Source organism: Nannobrachium achirus, assembly GCF_963921795.1.
Source record: "Nannobrachium achirus genome assembly, chromosome: 11".
Lineage (NCBI taxonomy): Eukaryota > Metazoa > Chordata > Actinopteri > Myctophiformes > Myctophidae > Nannobrachium > Nannobrachium achirus.
The window spans coordinates 16,494,387-16,516,320 of NC_137820.1; the positions used below are offsets into that span (position 1 = coordinate 16,494,387).

The window sequence follows — 21,934 nt, forward strand, 5'->3', positions numbered from 1 at the left end:
CAACACTAAATCCTTGACACGTTCAGAACGTACGTTGTACTCTTTAGATACCTCTATAAAATTGCACAGTGTGCACATTGAAAAGTAACATAGCAGGAAAAAAAGTTTTATATGATGTCTTTTATTTTCCAGAAGTGATTATTTGACAAAGGTCTAAGACGGTCAGAATAATTGTTTGTTGGTGGTTTGTTCATGAGCTTCTCCACGGACTTCCATGGAATCCAATGCAGGCCACCAAACTTCCGGCTGCAGGCCTGGCCCCCATGGTGAGACGAATCTGCCGACTGGAATTGCATGATAGCGAAAATGACGTATATGTCCCTACCTTGTTTTTAATTTCCTTGACTGCTTGTATGAGATTCGTAACCGTACTGACAGATTCGTGGGCGTGGACTAGGCCTGTCCTCAAAAGATCGACGAATCGACGCGTCGTTTTAAGCCCCCGGAATCGACGCCAATTGTTTGAGTCGAGCCGTCAAAAAAAAATATATTTTTTTATCACACCAGTATACTGTGGTGCGGTATGAGAGCGCTGGACTGTGACTGTCATGTAATTCTTATTGAGTCCATACTTCCTACTACTAGACTTAAAAATAAAATCAGTTCACGTGACTTGAAAGTTGCCTTGATCATATAACAGGGAGCTCTTATTTTGAAGTTAACCGCTTGGAAAGGAAATGCGTCGACGAGTTGTCATTCTACTTGAGAGCTGGCCAAAGAAGCAGCAGAGCCAGCGCGATGCGCTTTCACTTTCACTGCTGTGGGTGTGTGGTGGTTGGACTCAGGCTGAGGAATAGCGACGGGCGAACTGTTTTCTTTTTATTATCTCGCACCAGATCGGCAACATAGCTCTTTTGATACAGCAGCGGTGCTCTGAGAAAATACAACTTGTGGAAATAATACACGACACGACATGCTGTCAAAGAGATGCATTATTCTCTCCTCCGTTGTTCTACTCTGCTCCACAATTCACAATTACGCACGGCAAATTACGCACGGCTGGACGCAATCTTATCGTCATTAATGTCCAGTGTCCACCGCTATCATGTCTCAATATGCACAGTAGTTCATGGATCTAATTCACTTTAAAGGCTTAAAACATATTGCTGTTTTATTGTATTACGTTGACGTGGTTTAAAAGCTTAAAGCACAACTTTTTTTTCTTTTTTTTCCCTTTTTTTTTACATAAACGATTCGTCGACGCGTCGGATTAACCCCCGCGACTCGAATCGACTTGATAAATCCTGCGTCGAGGACAGCCCTAGCGTGGAGATGATGAAAGCATTCGTGATGAAGTAACCAACAAAACAACTCGTAAAACAGTAAGAAAATATTCGTATTTTGGCTTGTTTTTTTATTATTATTATTATTATAATCACTGCAGCTTCCCAAAAAACATTCATACTTTTTTTTTTACAGATATTTTTTTCTAATTAATTTGTTTACGTGTAATTTTTTTTGTAAAAATGTTTGCGAGTAAAAAAAAGGCCAAGTACGAATACGAATGTATATTGTAACAAAAGTAACCCCATACACTCTGCCTTTCACGGTGACTGCTCTACTGAAGCCCAACTGTCTAGTTGTGAGGCTTTCAGCTGATCCAGTTGGTACGGAGTCTGCAGTGCAGATAAAATGGCTTCAATTGAACATGAAAATATCAAGTCCAATATGTTAATGTTTGCAACTCAGGGCATTGTGGGTGGAAAACACAAAAGTCATATGCCTTAAATAAATTAATTTCTAGTCATGAAAAGTTGGCAGCCATAAAAGTACTGTAGCTGTCAGTTTTGAAGGCAAGCACATCCATATGGTTCTGTATTTTTATGCGGTTCAATGAGTTGCGCTGCTGCAACATTGCAATGGCCCAGATAATACATTTTTGTATCCATTTTTCTTTATAAAAGATTTAGAGTAGCCAATCATTTTTACACACACAGTATATTACAATAGCAGGCCCTGACCTCGTGTTGTGTCTTTCGCAGACCTTCACCTAATATCATTGACCCGTCCAAATCTTCCCTCTGTTCCAAGCTTATAGGAAGCTCAGGAATGGAGGGAAGGTTTGGACAGGTCAACGTGACCTACGGCCAATCTGCTGGAACCCTGACAGCGTCACCCACGTCAGCGAAAGAGGAAGTGATGACGAGTTCCACAGGAACTTGGTCTACAGTGCCGCCGGGTGGGCTGCTTACCAGCCAAGCTAATTTCACACTCGCCTGGTACCCATAATGCCCCTGGAGTTACCGTGGGCATAGACAGAAGGTCAGAGAGAGCGAGGCAGAGGAAGGGAGTGAAAGTGAGAGAGCTGAAAGGAGGGAGAGTGAGCGGTAGTGGGAGGCGGACAAAGATGGGAGAGAAAATGAGTCCACGTGGTGTCATTCAAGGACAATGACCTATCTGACTCGAGGAGTGAGATCAGGCCAGCTCTGTAAAACTCTGATGGTTCATTTAACTCTGAGAGTATACACATGTAACCAAATAGTAGTAGGGTCCATTTGTACACCCTTGTTAAATTAACACTGACAATTGCACTGTGAAGACAATTTATTTATGCACTCTGTCCTCATCTAAACACTTTTGACGTAGAAGCAATACGTAGATCAGAGTGAGGTCTAACAGGGTACAGCTCATAGGGCCAAGACACAGCGGGCATACTGTAGCTAATAGTAGTACCCCCACTGTCCTCGCGCATTCAGTGTCTCTCTCTCCTTCCTTTTCTTCCTTTGGGCTCAAGTACATAACACAGAGCCAAAAACACACATTATCTAGGGACATTAGCACTGACAACATGCCAGTTATAGTGCAGGGAGGGGAGAGGAGCTGTTAATCTGCTAATCTCATGGGATGAGGCATTGATGAAGACGAGGAGGTCTGCTGCTGGATTGCCAGGCGAGGGAAGGCTGATTGAACACTACTACGCAGAGTTCGATTTGTAAAAACAAAAATATAAAAAAAGGAAAAAGGAAAAAAGAAAAAAATAGTTCGAGGGATATTTTCTTAACCACTTACGCCTTATGCTTCTTCATATTATGATAAATAGAGAAGCCTATCCGCAAGCTCACAACACCGCAAAATGTCATAATGTTGACAGATTTGTCCAAAATAGGAAGGCAAGTGTTCATCTGATTAACAATTACATTGTTAAATTACGATACTATCAATCATTAATATCAAACAATATCAGACAGTATACATTTCCCAAAAGGAGATGCATGCATGACATGCATTCTTGATGATAAATTCATAAGTGCATGTCTTTGGGGTTGTCTTGGTTCTATAGACATTGTGTATCCATTGGCCTAAAACCAACTGCATGTACGATTGGAGGGGGAGATGTTTCAAGTCAAAACCACAGGCACTCGACTTGGTTTGAAAGCCACACAAAGGGAACATGATCTACGTACAGTACTACTGTAGTCGACTTCTACAGACCCAATCAGTGACATACTGAAATAAAAGCATGTTAACTATTGAGTCTAGATGCTTGCTTGCTTGCTGTGTGTGTGTGTGTGTGTGTGTGTGTGTGTGTGTGTGTGTGTGTGTGTGTGTGTGTGTGTGTGTGTGTGTGTGTGTGTGTGTGTGTGTGTGTGTGTGCGCACATGCGAGAGAGAGAGAGAGAGAGAGAGAGAGAGAGAGAGAGAGAGAGAGAGAGAGAGACTTTGATAGATGGAGTGAGGTGACAGGACAGTATAAGAGCTAGAGAAGGTGGGGGACATGAGCTGTGACTGTAATGCAATTGCCCTGTCAGACATCAGACTTCTATGATCTTCTCACACACACACACACACACACACACACACACACACACACACACACACACACACACACACACACACACACACACACACACACACACACACACACACACACACACAAACACACACACACACACACACACACATAAACACGCTGCACATTTAGGGCTACATGTAAAAACATAATTTTCAGCTTTTTGGAGGAAAAAAATGTACAAGTTGTTTCCCTTGCGGTCCTTAGAAGATTGTACAGTGAAGAAACGTGCTGTTGTGACTACTAGCCCTATTTTTTGTATAGGGTTCTCAAAGTGAGGTCCGGGGATGCCCAGGGGTCCTTGGTGAGGGTTCTAGCAGGCACTGCATGCATGCACACACGCTCACATGCATGTATGTTTGTGAGCTGGGGAATACTTTTTTTTTTCCAGTGTGAGAAGATTTGATATAAAAAAATCAAACCTCCGTTCGAAGTGGAGCGGTGAATTTGAGCAGCTGTACCCTATGTGAGTGAGTGAGTGAGTGAGTGTAAACTGTGCCTGTGAGTGAGTGGTGAGTGTGCCTGGCCTGCACAAAACAGCGCCCCTCCTTTAACTAGTGTTTTGTGTGTGGCCACTCAAGGTATTGCCAGACTACGGACACGGCCAGCCAGCCACCCAGAGACATACCCACAGACATACCTGTTCATTGGGAGCGCTTTCACCGCTCCAAAAAAGAAATCTCTATAAAAGCAATGTTACTTTAATTGTGTTTAATTGTGTGTGAACCAGAAAATTGTCTCCTCTTGCTCACCCTGTTTTATTATTATTATTCTAAAAACAAATGTTCTCTCTCTCTCTCTTTTAAACAGTGACACGCAGTGGTGGAAGAAGTACTCCAATTTATTCATGTGTTCATCACTTTGGTTTTGCAGCTGGCACGGTAGGTGGGTCTGATTTCAATTACTTTACGTGCTAGATGCAGTCATATCTTAACCTTTAACAAAACATCATCATTTATTAGTATGTTTTGCAAAGTGAACAAAGTTGTCAATAATTGTTGCAGAGTAAATAGTACAATATTCACCTCTGAGATTAAACATTGTTTAGTAGTACTATAAACCAAGGGTCTTCAACAGGGGGCCCGGGACCCCTAGGGGGTCCTCAGAGTTACTACAGGGGGTCCTCCAAATCTTTGTGTGGTAGAAACCTTTTTCTTATTTCTTTTATATTAACCACTTGAACCCTAGCATCCTTATTCTGAGAACTCTAGCGAAAAATAGCAGATCTACAAGCTTACAATGCCTCGCGCTGCGAGGCGTTGTGAGCTTGTAGATCGGCTATTTTTGGCAAAGAGCTTTGGTGTTGAGGGGAAAATGAGCAGACTAAGTACAGAGTGAAAGGTGAAGTATTGACAGTTCAAGTGGTTGAATATCTGAAAACACAAATTGCTATGAACCCAAAATATACTGATGATTGTGCTGTCAAACAATGAAACTTTATGGAATCTATGAAAAGGTTATGGGGGTCCCCGCTTCATCTCTCTCTCAACTAAGGGGTCCTTGGCCTGAAAACATTGAAGACCCCTGCTATAAACAAATTGAAATACTCAATTAAAGTTAAAGTGCCAAAGTTGTACTTTCTGCTGACACTTTATAGTGCTACTGCTGACACGCATACACAGGAGAACACACAGGTTTGGACTATAGTCAATCTGTTGGCTGTCGTTCAGCAGCAGCAGCAGGGCAGATTGCAGCTGAGCTCGCTACAGTAACTAAATGACACTTTCTCCCTGACAAACTACATGCTGCTGCTTTGTGTGCTCACACACGAACACACGTCTCGGCCCACAGCCGAGCCAACACAGATTGCTCAGCTTTACAGTTTCAGATTAATCTGTGTTCATTGTCTTTTTCACAGAGCAGGTTGAGCAGACGGATTGGACAAGAAAATGATTTCATGCACACTCTGGGCTGATTCATGAATAAATAAACCAGATTCAGCATTGCTGATGGAAGGTGGAACGTCACATTTTATCACCCAGTGCCGTACAACATACCGCTCGGTGGCTAACAGATGATTCAAACCGCTCATGTTATGTGGTATGGATTTCAGATTAAAGTATTTATTTTCTTTAGACATTCCACTGCGCTTTCTTTCTACTTTGAAAAGCTGAGAGAGAGATAATAGCGACTTTAAGCAACGCTAAAGCTACAGCAGATGACAACGGTAACCGGAAATGATCAGCGCTCGATAGATAAACCTGCCGCCATCGCGGCCGTCTCTACAGCGCCAGAAGTTCTCTTCCCACGTAGCGTCTACTACGTCTGCTACATAGACGCGTCGCCATGGGAACCAAAGTGTTCAGTAACGTCGCCCACGGCTGTTTGCTTAATGATTTTGACCCCTACGGCGATTACGTCATAGGAGCCGTGGTCCCGCCTCGCGTTGCGGTTGTAGAAACGGGCTGCTTAAACTGCCTAATGACCAGTGACAGCACCCTAACAGTCAGTAGCCCACTGACGTTAACCCAAACCTCTGGCAGCAGAGAGGAAGAATACAACTTTTAAAATATGTTATGTGGCCTTCATTTGATCAGGGAAACCGAACTTGGGGTTAATACTCTTTACACTCATACAGTTACACACATTCACACGTGGGAGCTGCCTGGGACAACCAGAGCTTTGTACTGTTGACAGTCTAGCTCTAGCAGGTTAGCTCCACTGGAGCAAATGGGCGTTAAGTGCCTTGCCGGAGGGAGCCTTGAATGTGGTTACTCATTCATCTTCGCCATGATGTGAGTGTGACCCTCAAGCGATCCCAAGCCATGTCTCTAACTTCTAGATCAATGCCACCCGCCCCCAAAATAACCATCAATCAAGCTCTTTTAGACACTGAAACAATAAAAGTACATGTTACATAATGCACTGGTTCCCAACCTTTTTCAGGCCACGACCTCCAAAATAATTAACTGGGGACCCTCCACCCTGAGAGCACTAAGAGTTGAGGCATTACATTTTGTATAACAAGGTTCTGCTATTTTCACAATTTCTGCCTCTAATAGTTGACAATTTGGCCAATTATTAATTTGTCATTTTAGACGTATTAAAAAGTCCTTAAATTGTCACCCCCCCACCCACAGGTTGAGAACCACTGACATAAGGAACAAAAAATGAAAACAGACCTTAATCTTCCACGGGGGCCGTGTCCGTGGGGATAGCCGTGGCTGTGGGACCTCCTGGGGATGGGCTTGTCATCCTCGTGTGTGTGGTGGAGCGACGGCGAGCGAGAGTGGGAGGATCTGGAGCTGCCTGTACTCTGGAGACTGCTGTCCGGGAACTCCCCGTGACGAGTCTGAATGCAGAACATGGGACAGGTAGGAGGTTGGTAAGTGGAACAGAGGCCCTACAGCAGGGTTCCCCAATAGGCGGCCCGCGGGGGGCTACTGTCTGGCCCACACCAACCCCAGTAATAATGGTGGTATACTGTAAGAGCAGCAACAACCCTAGTATATCGTCGTTGTCGGGTGGAAATCTTGTATCTCCAAATGTGTACGTTCTTTCGCAAATCAGACAAGGCCGTCGCACAAAAGTAGTGAAAACAGCCGATCTACAAGCACACAACGCCTCGCGGTGCGAGGCGTTGTGTGCTTGTAGATCGGCTGTTTTCACTAGTTTAAATCATTTTTAAAATGATAAATGCAAAACGAATGGTTTTGGACATACAAGATTTTCACCCGACAACGACGATATCTGAACTGTCGCAGTCGCTGGAGTAGCGGGAACGCCACCGCCGCCCCCTGCAATGTTGTGGCCCTCGGCTTGGTACCCTAGACATAATTCGGCCCTTGGGGAAAACTAATTGGGGAACCCTGCCCTACAGGTTCAATGAAATACACCACAGTAAGTGTGATCGGATGCTTGTATTCTGTCTCAGGTTGATTCTGAAAATAGACCTACGCCACCAGACTTGGAACATTCATTCCCCACACAACACCACACTGAACTTATCCCTTGAAACCATGAACTTTACACCTAAAACACTCCCACACACTCATAGCGTCCTAACATTTTTCTCATGTATTCTTTCTCTTCGCGAGGACTGGGCAGCACACTGAGCACAGTCACATGCACACACAGACTGACATGGGGCGTCCCTGTCATGCAGGGGTAAAGGTTCCTGCCCATCACCATTCCTCTATGGCGCCTCAGCTTTATGCACAGCAGCCATTTTGGATAGAAATTGGGCCCCTTCCTTACTTCCTTCACAGGTGTTACCAGTGAGTCTGATTAAGGCTCTGTTCCATTTAGTGTAGCACAGTGGTTTTTTTCCTACATTTTCTGTTTTTTCTTTTCTTTTTTTCCCCTTTTATGTCTCCCCGGTGTGCCTTCTAGGCTTCTACCCTCCCATTTTTTTGCCAGACCCAGGGGGTCGGCCTACATAAGGCTTTGTCGGTCGGTCTGTCGGTCTGTCGGTCCCTCTTCCTCCTCTGCCTGTCCCTCTTTTCCTCTGCTCATCTGCCCCTCCCTTCCCTTGCTGGGCTGATTGCCTTGAGTGCCGTCACCTGTACAGGACCAGCTGAGTTGAGTTGGCTGACGAGCTGCTGACACTATAAATTCCTCAGCCCATCTCCAAGCTCACAAACATTTCCAGCTGCTCAGCCTATACAATCCTGTGTGTTCATGTGTTAGTTCAGTGCCATACTAGTGAAAACAGCCGATCTACAAGCTCACTACGCTTTGTTGCTGAGACTATAAAATCCTGTGTGTTCATGTGTTAGTTCAGTGCCATACTAGTTTTCATTGTGGGTCTGGCACGTCCAGGTGACCTGGTCTAGTTTCTTAACACTCAGTTTCACCTTCATTTCAAGGGTTTTCTGAATGGGCGTGTCTGAACGGATTCTCCCCATGCTTTATGTAAGCATGGGGGAGAGTCTCTCCCCCCCCCCCCCCCCTCCTTTTCAGTCTCCACCTGAGGAGGGGGTGGGGATTGACAGATTCACTCCCTTTGCCAACAAAGGCATTTTGGTATTGCAGCTGAAAAGGCTTGGAATGACAGACAGACAGAACATGAAAATTCTGTTGTAATATTACAACGTTTGTATTTTATCCAAAAAAAGGTTTAAATAATTTTATTTTAGCTCCCCCTACCACCTAAACATCACCATTGGATTATATTGTTTAGTATTACAATGCCATTGGCCACAATATTTGCATATAAATACCCCCCACAGGGGCTGACATTCACACCCGCCACACCCGCTGACATTCCAGAGTTTTGACGAACAACATCTCACTATTTCATGGAAGCTATTCCTCACAAAAAAAATGCCTGTACTATTTTTTTTGGTGATCATTAGAATGTCTAGAACATGTACGTATGTTATTATTGTGAAAAATATCCCCCATATGTAAATTAGAGCATGATTTATGATTTATGGCTATAAAACCTTACAAAACATTTTTTTGAAAAAAACATTAAATTTTCCTCTTATTAGGACTCCTACAACACCATCTGATTTTTTTCAATTTTTTATTTCAAGTATTTCTATATTTGGGCCTTAGAGGGTTAAACCTGTATAAAAACATAACATGGGCCAATATTTATATAAAATATATATTTTTATTATGCATCGTGTGGCCCCTTTAAACCTTTTGATTTCAAGGACCACCATAACTCTGAGAGTGTACAAATGGAACCAAATGGACCTGTACAGGTCCATTTAAAGTAGTTCCATTAGTACTCTCAGAGTTAAAGACCCAAGAGCCAGTTGGAACCCCCTCAAGGACACTTTGAGCCCCATTGATGTAGCAGAGAGTTTTCAGTGAGCCAACATGGTCAAATGGTAAATGGTGCATTTATATAGCACTTTTATCCAAATGTGCTTTACAATGTGCATTACATTCACCCATTCACACACACATTCATACACCGGTGGCGGTGGAAACCAGCAACTCAGGGTTCAGTGTCTTGCCCCAGGACACTTCGACATTTTTTGGTTTGTGGGTGGCAGAGGAGGACATTATCTGTCGCTAGACTCGCTACACTAGCAACTCCTAGATGTTTGTCGGGGCACCTGTTCAGTAGAGAGCAGAACTGGGAGGCAGAGTGTGTTGCTCTACATGTGTTACGACCTCCTGGTGAAAGTTCACAGCTAGTGTCAGGCGGCAAGTGGCAACTGTACGTGTATCCCCAGACCATAGCTAATAGTGTTCTGACGCACCTGTCCTAATAGATGTGCAAGAGGACTTCTCTTCTAACTTCACAGGTGTTACCAATGATACTGATGCACGCACAGACACACACGCACGCGCGCGCACACACACACACACACACACACACACACACACACACGCACACACGCACACATGCACACACACACACACACACACACACACACACACACGCGTGCGCACACACACGTGCGCGCACACACACGCGCGCGCACACACCCTCACCTCTCCCAGGCTGCTGTGCTGCAGGGCGGGCAGGCTGCGGAGCGAGGGTACAGGGGAGTGTCCCTGGCGGCCTCGCGTGGCCTCCCGCGGGCCCGGCCCGTGGATGATGTGGACGTGGCCGTGGTCGTGGTGGTCCCCGTTCAGGTTGTTGTCGCTGGCCGAGCGGAGCAGGGAGCGGGGGGAGGGCAGGGGGCCGGGGGTCACGCGACGCCGGGTGGTGTAGGAGGGAGTCTCCCTGAAAGGCACTGAGAGAGAACAACCCCGTGTCACAGCAGATCATAATGCACTGGTTCACCAAACAACGGGGGTCGGGAGCCATTTGTGGAGCGCGGACACATTTTTATGGGTCCCTTTATTTGTTTATTTTTCCGAAACATTTTCAAAAAGCATTCCCAAAAAAGCAAATGAATTAACACATCGGGTGCCCCTGGATTGCCCCATTTATCCCCTCTCGCTGCCCAGGCCCACCACCATTGTATTGAATCCGGCCCTGCTGCGTCAATGCATGCGTCATGACGTCACTTGGTCACATGAGCGCAGACAGGATGTTGTTGTGTAACTTTCTCTATGGACCAGTGTTGATCATAACTGTTCATATGCGATCAAAATTTTGACATTTTGCCGCACCCCGCCACAGTTTTAGCCATAAAACAAACATCAGAGATAAAGGGCGTTAAAGATGGGGAAATGCATTGGAGTATATGGAGAAAAACGGCCGCACGATGCTCTCAGCGTCGACTTGAAGCGACTAGCGGCTAATGGGCTACATCCATGCCTAGCCCCAACCTAACGATGAGATTTAAAGTTAATACTGTAAATACAGTAAACACGTCAACGCGTCGTGGGCCTCCAGAGACATCAAAGAGATTGGCGTGTAGACACCTCGTGGGCATCCCATGAGTTAAAAATAAAATTTGTTTTCAGTCAAGTTAGAAAACAAATGTTTCAGCGACACGTTGTGAGGCTTGTAGATCAGCTATTTTCACTAGTTTGGGTCCCAGGCAAACCACTTGTAATGCACCTGCCAGCACAGCTGAGCTTAAAATGCGCATTACTGCGTAAGCGTGAAATATGAACACTACTTCTTGTGCACCGCGTGGACCGTGTCGTCTCAACTCACATGCTGAGCTTAACCTTAAGCCAAACCCCGAATGTTAACCCTACTAACATTGCCTGACCTTAACCTGTTGTCAACAGAGTGCTGTTGCGCAGACTGCACCGCTCACTTCACACGGGTGCTGATTTTTGTATACTGGACAGCTAGTGCAACATTTTATATTGAGACATTAGGTTTAAGTGGACCATTGAGTTTATTACATAATAGGTTGGAGACAGGGGATGCAGGTGCCTCCATATGATGCTTACCAAACATGGTCAGAGCTGAGACAATTTCTCACTCTCTCTCTCTTTTTAAGTTTACACTTATTTCCTTAGATTTTAGAACAAGGGTTCCCAAACCTTTCAGGCAGTAACCCCCCAAAATAATCATATCAAACCATTGTAGGAGTTGAGGCATTACATTTAGTTTGACTCAATTTCACATGATACATATTGTAAAAATGGCTGAAAAAGCTCACAACGCGCCCCGACCTCCAGTTTGGGAAAGACAGACTTTTGTGACTTATTTGTGTCTATAGTTTGCATTCTGAAATAACAAAATGTCATCACCAGTACAATCTCAAAGACATTGTGCCAGATTTTATGAACATCACATTTAAAAAACGATTTACTGTTAAGTAGACTAGAATAATGGTAGAAAGGAGATTACTGTGCCTTGATGTCTGCCAAACCCATTCACAGCCCAAGTATAAAAAAGCAATATAATGCTTTTTAAGCCAAAACCCGAATAAAAAAGCAATATAATGCTTTTTTATGCAGCTTCAGGCCAGACACACACACACACACACGCACGCACGCACACGCACACGCACACGCACACACACACACACTAAGAACGTTAATTTAATTAGTGTTACTCTGAGAGAGTGAAAGTGGAAAACAAAGAGTTACATTTGTCGATTTTGCTACAGTGTGCAGGGCTCTGCCATGAGTCCCCTGAATTCCAAATGTACATAATTAGATGTTGTTACTGCCCGGATACAATCATTGACAAAATTCATCTGCATAATTTAGTGGTGACAGATTACTAATTTAAAATGAATTAACTGTCAGAATCCCAATAGATATTTTGGTTCAGCATTTGAGTATTGTACTACTTCCTCTATACACTAGATGGCAGAGTTTTCCTTTCTGTTTACGTTCATGGACAGACAGGAAATACCTCAAAGAACTTTCTGAGAAACGCACACATCTTTTCAGCAATTGCTGTGAAGATCCGTCCTTTGCCTCGTCTCATCTCAGACAGACAGACAGACAGACAGACAGACAGACAGACAGACAGACAGACAGACAGACAGACAGACAGACAGACAGACAGACAGACAGACAGACAGACAGACAGATAGATAGATATATACTGCTCTGTCAACTCACCAACATCTGATACTTTGTGGTTCTTTATGATTTCAGCCAGATCAAAATTCCCTGCTATTATAGCCACCTGGGGAGAGAAGGACAGAGGATAGGAGAGAGCAAAATGATTTGAAACAAGCAATCATTTACTATAATCCATATGATGTCAATTAATCCCACTTCACATGGATCTTGACTCCGTTATATCCCTCCCCTCTTTCTCAGTATGTGTGTGTGTATGTTAAAGGTAGACTGAAACCCACCCTTGTGTAATATAATGTATATGATGCCTTTATTGATAGACATGTAGTCAGGGGCGTCACACCAAATTCTGGGCCCTGGGTACAAGGATTCACTGCGGGCCGCCCATGAATGTTAACTATTGAAAAATAGCAGATATACAAGCTCACAGCGCGGCACCGAGTGCCGCGCTGCGAGCTTGTAGATCTGCTATTTTTAGAAAAATCGTGAAAATGTGTGCCAAGAAACCTATGTTTCCATGTCAGTGATGCTCAAACTTTTTTATGTGAAGGACCCCCCCATCTCAAAATATTTAGTTCCAGGGACACCCCCAGAAGCAAAATTTGAGTTACAAATGTTCACTTAAAAAAATACATATATTCAAAGATTTGCGCACATTTTCACAACTTTTTCAAAAATAGCAGATCTACAAGCTCGCAGCGCGGCACTCGGTGCCGCGCTGTGAGCTTGTATATCTGCTGTTTTTCAATAGCTAAAGTTACTAGGGCCCCTCCACCTTGGGCCCTAGTAACTCAGTCCCACTTTCCTACCCCTTGTGACGCCCCTGCATGTAGTCCACAGCGAAGAGAGACAGGAAACGACAGGGTCTGGAATCAAACCCGCGGGACTCACAGGCATGCATCAGAGCATATGTGATAGTGTACTAACATGCCTTAACCACTCTGCTATTTGCGCCCAGGCCAGCTCATCCTGTGTACAAATACCAGTACATTAACTTTGATCTGTCCGGCTAATCTGTGTCAATGTCAATTTGACACGGAAGTCATCAAGCTGCCAGCCCAGCAACTAAAAACTACAGGCCAGATTGACATGCATGCTCTGTATAATCTTCAGTGTAACGAGAGTCTGTTTATGCTCAGTGGTGGGAAAAGTACTATTTAAGTTTATGTATCAATACTGCAGTGTAGAAATACTCTATACCGAATATACTTAAAAAATATATACTACAAAAAATGTTTGAAAATAGCAGATCTAAAAGATCTCAAAACGCATTGTGAGCTTGTTTTTGAAATAGCCTATGTGTAAAATAGGGCTAAAGTGGTTAATGAAAGCCTATGTTTTATAATATTATAAGTTATATCTTCAAAGTAACCAGTAACTAAAGTTTTCAAATAAACGTAGTGGAGTAAGAGTACAATATTTGGATCTGAGATGTGGTGGAGTAGAACTAAAATGATTGGAAATTGGAAATACTCAAGTAAAGTATGAATACCTCAACATTGTAACTAAGTACATTACTTAAGTAAATGTACTTAGTTACTTTACACCACTGTTTATGCTAACTCAGAGTTGCACATTTTACTGTGTGGGATTTAAACTTGCTGAATCAGCCGATTAAAAGTTATTAGGTACAACCATGCAGAATGGTTAAATAATACTATATGCCTCAGATAAACAACAGGATATTATTTATCCAATTTAGATACAATCACTGTTGTTGTTGTTTTTTTTCATCTTTGCATCTTCCTGCATTGGCAGAATTGTAATTTACAAACGGACAATTTACAGGAGGTTAGTTAGAATGCCAAGATGGCATATTATTGAGGATTTCCTAGATAGCAACGAGGAGTAATTGTGTACATCCAGTAACAATACTTTGTAGGGGAACTACTAGGCAAGTCTGTGTGTATACAAACACAACCCCCCCTCTATGACAGGCATCAAACAGGTAGTTGTATTTGATGCGTTCATTGATAAGAGAGATCACTAATGAGCACCTGACACTTTTATGGCCCAATCAATTACCTCAGTGCACAACCACTTTGAAGTTCAAAGGGAGCAATTGAGAGCTCTGGCCAACTACCCCTGACAAAAACGTCCCTCCAAGGGATGAATGTCAACATAAACAGTGGAACAGAACCAAAATACAGCCAGGGGGATGTGTCTTTCTGCAAGGAAACACCCCAGCACAATAATATAGTGACTGCTAAAGGGAAATGTTAATGTTAAAAAATGTATATACTTATATATCGTCATTGTCGGGCAGAAACCTTGTATCTCCAAGTTTCAAATTTGTACATTTTTTCACAAAGTAAAGCCTTGCTTCATCATACAAGGCCGTCGCACAAAAGTAGTGAACACAGCAGATCTATAAGCACACAACGCCTCGCGGTGCAAGGCGTTGTGTGCTTGTAGATCGGCTGTTTTCACTAGTTTGAATACTTTTTAAAATGATAAATGCTAAACAAACGGTTTTGGACATACAAGGTTTTCAACCGACAACGACTATATATATATATATATATATATATATATATATATATATATATATTATATATATATATATATATATAAAAATAGCCTTAAAGATACCTAGTTTCCCTTTAATAAATAGTGTGCCATGTGTCAAACATGATGGTTTTATGCTTTTTAGACATTTTACAAGTTGAGGTTCATTCATCAAACAAGCCACAACCATTCTGTTTTGCCATAACGTCTTTGTTCCAGCCATGACGCCCAGACAAATATCTGGAATGTCCTCCCAGCGATTTGACGTTCTCTGAATGAATTCCTTACTATAAAAAACATAGTAATGCTATAATGATTATGTAGCGATACAAACCTGAAAGGCGGTCTGGCTGTTGTAGTTCTTTATTTCTTTATTGGCCCCTCGGAACAACAACACACGGGTACAGCTGTCCTGAATGACAAAACAGACGGGAGATGTGTTGAGATAAGCCTTGAAAAGCCACGCTTGTTTATGTTTTGCACACATATTTGATATAAACACACACACACACACACCGGCAAACACTTTTGCGAGTGCACACGTGGTAGAATCACACCCACACATTATGTACATTCCGTACACATACAGTATATTACACGCGCACGCACGCACACGCGCGCGCACACGCACACGCACACGCACACACACACACACACACACACACACACACACACACACACACACACACAGTGATCTATGAGGCTCCACTGTGGGCCATTTCCAAGCTAGGCTCTAATTGGTCTCTATAGAACTGCATGTTTTAATTACACGTGAACTCTGTAGGAGTAAGAGGGTGAGACAGACAAACAGAAAGACAGACAGACAGAAAATAAAAGGATCGGGAGAATGGAACACGCAGAGACTATTCAACAGGCAAAGTCATTATGATGTGTGCCTGTGGCTATGCATACAAATGCACACGAACAGCAGGATCTAAATGACCATATTCATCAGGTGTGAGTGTGCGTGTGTGCATGTGCGTGCGTGCGTGCATGACGCTGTGCCATTATGTCTGCCCTTTATAGTAAGTACATGGCCACTTCACTGATAAAAGTTCCGTTCTTTTCGTAGCAACTGTCACAACTCATGAGCATCATAATTAGGGGCCAGAGAAACTCCTAGGTTCATAGGAACCCTGCCTGTGACAGCTGGATGTGGGGAATGGCCAAAAGCACCTACTCAGGTTTCTCTGTCAGAAGCCACATGCAGTCAAGGAAGCAGTGAACCACTATCATATGGAGGGGACAAGTTCACAGAGGGCCGGCCGCACTTTTGCACTCGCCCTCCCTCAGTTCACATTCAAAATGGCCACAATTAACACACGGGAACACACTGGTTTTTTTTCCCCCTTCTGAAACGTTTCCTAAGTATGAAATGATATACCATTATACCACTCTGACTGTTAGTTATCGGTCATAAAGACAGGTCTCACCCATTCCTCCCCCTCCCAGAAGCAAGGAGAGAATTTCACACCTTTTGCGCTCCCCATTTGAGAGGTCAATCGAAATGCTAATTCACATTTGGAAGACAACCCCCACTGGCAGCAGGGGAGGAGGTGTTGCTCTCCTGGGAATTTACCTGTCAACTGATAAATGCAGTCAGAGTGGAAGTGATTCTTTTTTCAGTCACCCGAGTGTTAAGGAATGGCTACACTGAAAATATTTCCTATGCTTTCTTATAAAATGCCGGAATGTCTGTCAATCCCCAAATTAACTTGGGGAAATTAATTTTTTCTTACTTTATAGGAGGCCCTTCTACAGCAAGTTTCTCCTATAGGCTAATAGTCATTACTTGGTCATATCTACTAACTGAACCAAGCCAAGACCCTCTATAGCCCTTATGATTTGTGTAATTTGTTTATTGCTCTACACTGCATTTATCACTGTGGTGTTTTTGGCACTGTATTATTATTCATTTTGTTTATTTTTCTTAATGTTGCTTCGGCAATTTAGTCGTTTAGGCCTTTGATACATGTATGTAACTTTATTTGGCCATTCGAATTAGAGATTGATGTTTTACTATGTATGGATGTAATTCATATCCCTCACCTATATGTGTGTGCGCTCGACTGAACCCAGTACTTTTCCATATGCAAGGTCTGATTGAGTGTCACTCCCCCAGATCGGCCATGGTGCCTTTCGGGTATTTATTGTCTTCTTGACCATTGCTCGTATAACCCTGAAGAAGGCAGCTTGTCTGTCGAAACGTTGGTTTCCTATTCTGTGTTGTCCTTTAATAAATATATGTGCATCGGCAGCTACGAGTGTGCGGCTCTACACTTTTTTGATAATCCCCAAATTAACACCCGCCAGGAATGTATTTGCAGTTGTGAAACTGTTACAGAAACCCAATATAGCCAAATGTGGGTGAACACAGTCTTTGGTAAGTAAATCAAGAAGACCATTCCGTAAAGGAATATTCAATTCATACAATCTACTACTGTATCATATTCTGCCGTGCTGCAAACGTCATCACACCTACAGATATACCATTTCAAAACTTCACACATCCTGCCATTGGCAAGACAGTAGATTTCCAGGGGATTGGCAGAACATTAAAACACAATGCCTGCCAGCAGAGCCGGCGCTTTATTTTGAAGAGCCCCAGAAGCCACGTGCGTGTGCATGTTGTGTAATCTGACTATTCTAGGAAGGAGGTCAGTTTGTTTACAAACGGTCGCAAAACTAAAATCCTAGCTGGGGCCAACCATCACAGAAGAAAAAGAGACGTTTACGGCCTTTTTGGCGTTATTTGCACCTTATTCATAGATACCGCCGTTTTTATGCATTAGCATAGAACTGTATAGTTCCATTTTGCTTCAGGCCACGTTGCGTCATGACTCATGATGTATGCGTTTTTTTCTTTCACAAGTGAAAACCGTCTGTTTACCTGGTTACCATGGTAACCCTTAACTCGTCTGTGGACGAGTTTGGCAAAAGAAGTGTTAAGCTTGTAGATCAGCTATTTGGGCTATTTTTATTACCTTCTCTGACTTTGAAGTTTAAATCTAGCTATGAAGGTCCATTCTGCTTTTCAATGGGAAATGTTCAGGAAAAGAGCAGTAAGGCCTGAAGACTTGAAACGGTACATCTGTATTACATAATTGCATCAGTCATCATACCATTCTATTTTGGTCAACAATATTGATTCAGATCATAATTAATAAAAGACGTTGTTTTGGAAATCCCATTATCTTGTGCATAAGGAAGGTGTGCGAAGGTTCTTTCTTTTACACACACACACACACACACACACACACACACACACACACACACACACACACACATACACACAAACACACACACACACACACACACACACACACACACACACACACACACACACACACACACACACACACACACACACACACATCACTGTGGTTAAATTACAGGGTAATAATAATATACAGTTAAAAAAAACATTCATTTGCAGAGATGAATGTCAAAGAGCTAAGATTGTGTGAATGATAGGATAGGATCCATGGCAGAAATAGAACTGGACTGGGGGTTATGGGTTTATGTGCTGGCTGATGAACGATCAATATGTAATTTAACACTGGGGGCAGAATTAACAGCAGGACTAGCCTTGCTCCATAATCATCACCGTGACTCTGATGACTCTTGTCTTTATTGAGTCACACATGCATGCTCGCGCACACGCAGCCACGCACGCACACACACACACACGCACACGCACACGCACACACACACACACACACACACACACACACACAGGGACACCGGCAGGCATGCTGCCGAGTAATTGAACATGCAGATAGTTATGCCTGTGTGTACTTCCACAGAATAAGTTGAGGCTGAACTAATCTGATCGGCTTCTCTGATGACACACAGTTAGTCTGTTCTTGAGAGACTACCATGTCAGTGGTTCTCAAACCTTTTCATGTGAAGGACACCCAAAATGATATTTATTTGGCCACGGACCCCCATCTCAAAATATGTAGTTCCAGGGACCCCCCAGAAGCAAAATTTTAGTTACAAACGTTTGCTTTGAAAATACATATATTCAAAGATTTGCAAACATTTTCACGACTTTTTCAAAAATAGCAGATCTACAAGCTCGCAGCGCGGCACTCGGTGCCGCGCTGTGAGCTTGTATATCTGCTATTTTTCACTGGTTAAAGCATTCAATAATTCTAGGCCTGAATGGGTTAAACATGTGTGCCATTTCTCACTTTTGATGTGGCATTGGCCTAGGGCAGTGGTTCTCAAACTTTTTAATTTCAAGGACCCCCATAACTCTCAGAGATCGAAGGGTCTATTTGGTACCTTCTCCAGGAACCCTGAGGGTCCCTGGACCCCACTTATAGTAGTCAGTCTTGTTAGATGTACAATATAAATTGAGGTTTCAGAGATGGAAATGCCATTAAATGGGGGCCGTTGCCTTAGCCCTCTTTTCAAATGGTGTTCCGCGGGCTAATAAGTGTTAATTTGGGGGTCCTCGACATGGGAAAACTTTGAGAACAATACTTCTCTATTAGGCTAAAAATGTTTCTAACTAGGATGGCCACAGGCCACCACACACAATAACACACAAGTTGGAGAGAACTTCAGTTTATTTCATAAATACAAATGTTATTAGACCATCGTCAATGGTGTGTATAAACCAAAGCAGTTAATTTCATAGAGGAAAACTTTAACAAATGAATTTAACTCAGCAACTTCAAGCAATGAATATTCTTGGTTATAAATATGGATCCCACGTTGTTGATCTATTCTAAATGCTAATCTATCAAAACCAGAGCACAATGGTTAATTCATTCATCGTAGACGTTCTGTAAGATCCAACCCGAGCAGACTGCTCCACAAGCGGGGAGAAGAGCTGTGTACTGCGGTGGCGTTTTCCTTTTTTCCCCTTACCAACAGAGCTCGTACTCGAGGCGAGCGGCGGTGCTTGTTCATGACTTGAGGCCCCAGCACGTTCATAGCGGCGGTGCTCGTTCACGACTTGAGGCCCCAGCACGTTCATAGCGGCAGTGCTCGTTCATGACTTGGAGCCCCAGCGCGTTCATGAACAAAATCTATGACACAATACGCGTCATTGGAGCCCCAATACGTCACATTTCACAACCCGGAAGAAGGGTTGCGCTGGGTGAGCAACTCAATGCACGTGGATGGGCGGGGATATCTGGTGCCCTCTCTATTTACTTTATAACTCTATGTTAACAGGTCTGATGAACATGCATGATCGGTCTTTCCTACTGTATACAGTAGTCTGGCAATAATGCTTGCTACTCCTAAAGAGCCTCATAGATAAAAACACCCATATAGGCTACACAAACACCAAAAGATGTTAGCTTAGCTAATTGCTAATCCACCCTACATTATGCAGATACACAGTACACACACAGCCCACCAAAACAAAGACACAAACATGTGTACGCACGCACGCACAGTCGCACATGCAGACACAGACAGACAGACGCGCACACGCACGCACGCACGCACACGCGCACACACACACACACACACACACACACACACACACACACACACACACACACACACACACACACACACACACACACACACACACACACACACACACACACACACACACACACACACACACACACACACCTACAGTGTTTCTGATGAGGTTAATGGGCAGAATTATCAACTTTTCCACAGTGTTTTTCTACTTTAACACAAAAGGTGAGGAGCTAAATGTGGCTAATGAGCACACATTAGTGACATGAATATTAGTGAATTAATTAGTATGGTTATTCTAGCAGGTGTGTGTGGGTGTTTTCCCCTCCATTAGGCTGTTTAACAGGGTGATTTACTGTGCATTTTAGCAGAAATCTGAGGATTGAAAAATTAAATGTTGGAGGAAAGAGATACTCAGGCAAAAAGAGAAGGGGGAGGTGCGTTTGTGTGCGTGTGTTTGTGTGCGTGTGTTAGATCTATGGAGATGAACTGTTTTTGGATAAGATTGATATCTGACCATCAAGTCATATTTCATGACATTTGACCTAAACTCATCATGTCAAAGGTTTCTTACCAAGTCATGGAATTGTGTTTGTCCTCACTCTGGAGTAAAACGTCATATTCATGTTACCTTGTTTATTAAGTGTCAACAAGTTGCCTCTGGAGATGGCTGACATTCCCCATGTCAAATAACAATCTTTGAAATAGAAAGATAGCTGATCCAATAGATGGTAAAAAAAGCAACGTGTTCTCCATAGGATTCCATTCACTTCGCCTGAACTTTTACATTTGATTTTCTTACCTTAATAAATATTCATAAATATTTATGGTTCCTGTCGCTAGTTTAAAGCCTCGTTTCAATCACCATGATATGCGTTTTGTGAGAATATGGTCCAATTTATGGTTTTGTTTAATTGATGTTAAAGCAGGGTATGCTGTAGGAGGGGCTTGTGATCATAGCCTGTGATGATTCTTTTTCGTGTGCTTTATTTTCGGAAAGCTCAAGACAATGTCCCATGTACCCCAGCGTGACCGTTGGCAGCCAATAGCATTCCTTGGGTAGTAATGGGTACCATGATGGCGACACCCATACAAGGGCAAAAAAAAGCGTAATTTTCGCAGCATAGAAACCAATGGGTTCCCCCGTCACACACACACACACACACACACACACACACACACAAAGACATTGAGAAACAAAGGCCACAGATGCACACATGCATGCAATGCAAGGCCTGGAACACAGGCAGGTAGACAGAGAGACTGCTGCACAGACGTGCACGCATGTGCATGCATGCACACAGGACAGACAAGCCCAAGTAACGTGACATGTCAA

At 43.3% G+C, this 21,934-nt stretch overlaps 1 protein-coding gene across 5 annotated transcripts in view; it reads right to left on the minus strand.

Annotated features, from left to right (window-relative positions):
- The window catches only part of shank3a (SH3 and multiple ankyrin repeat domains 3a), a 453,580-nt gene that overhangs the window by 167,260 nt on the left and 264,386 nt on the right, over positions 1-21,934 (minus strand). For all 5 annotated transcript variants that reach the window (XR_013962530.1, XM_080737440.1, XM_080737438.1 and 2 more), the window contains exons 11-14: positions 15,482-15,559; positions 12,679-12,745; positions 10,186-10,430; positions 6,912-7,081 (exon numbers count right to left, since the gene is read on the minus strand). Coding sequence is in view for 4 of the 5 variants with exons in the window: in XM_080737440.1 (XP_080593566.1) it covers positions 6,912-7,081; positions 10,186-10,430; positions 12,679-12,745; positions 15,482-15,559 (560 nt within the window). In the remaining variant the exon portion in view is untranslated. The remainder of the gene's footprint in view (positions 1-6,911; positions 7,082-10,185; positions 10,431-12,678; positions 12,746-15,481; positions 15,560-21,934) is intronic.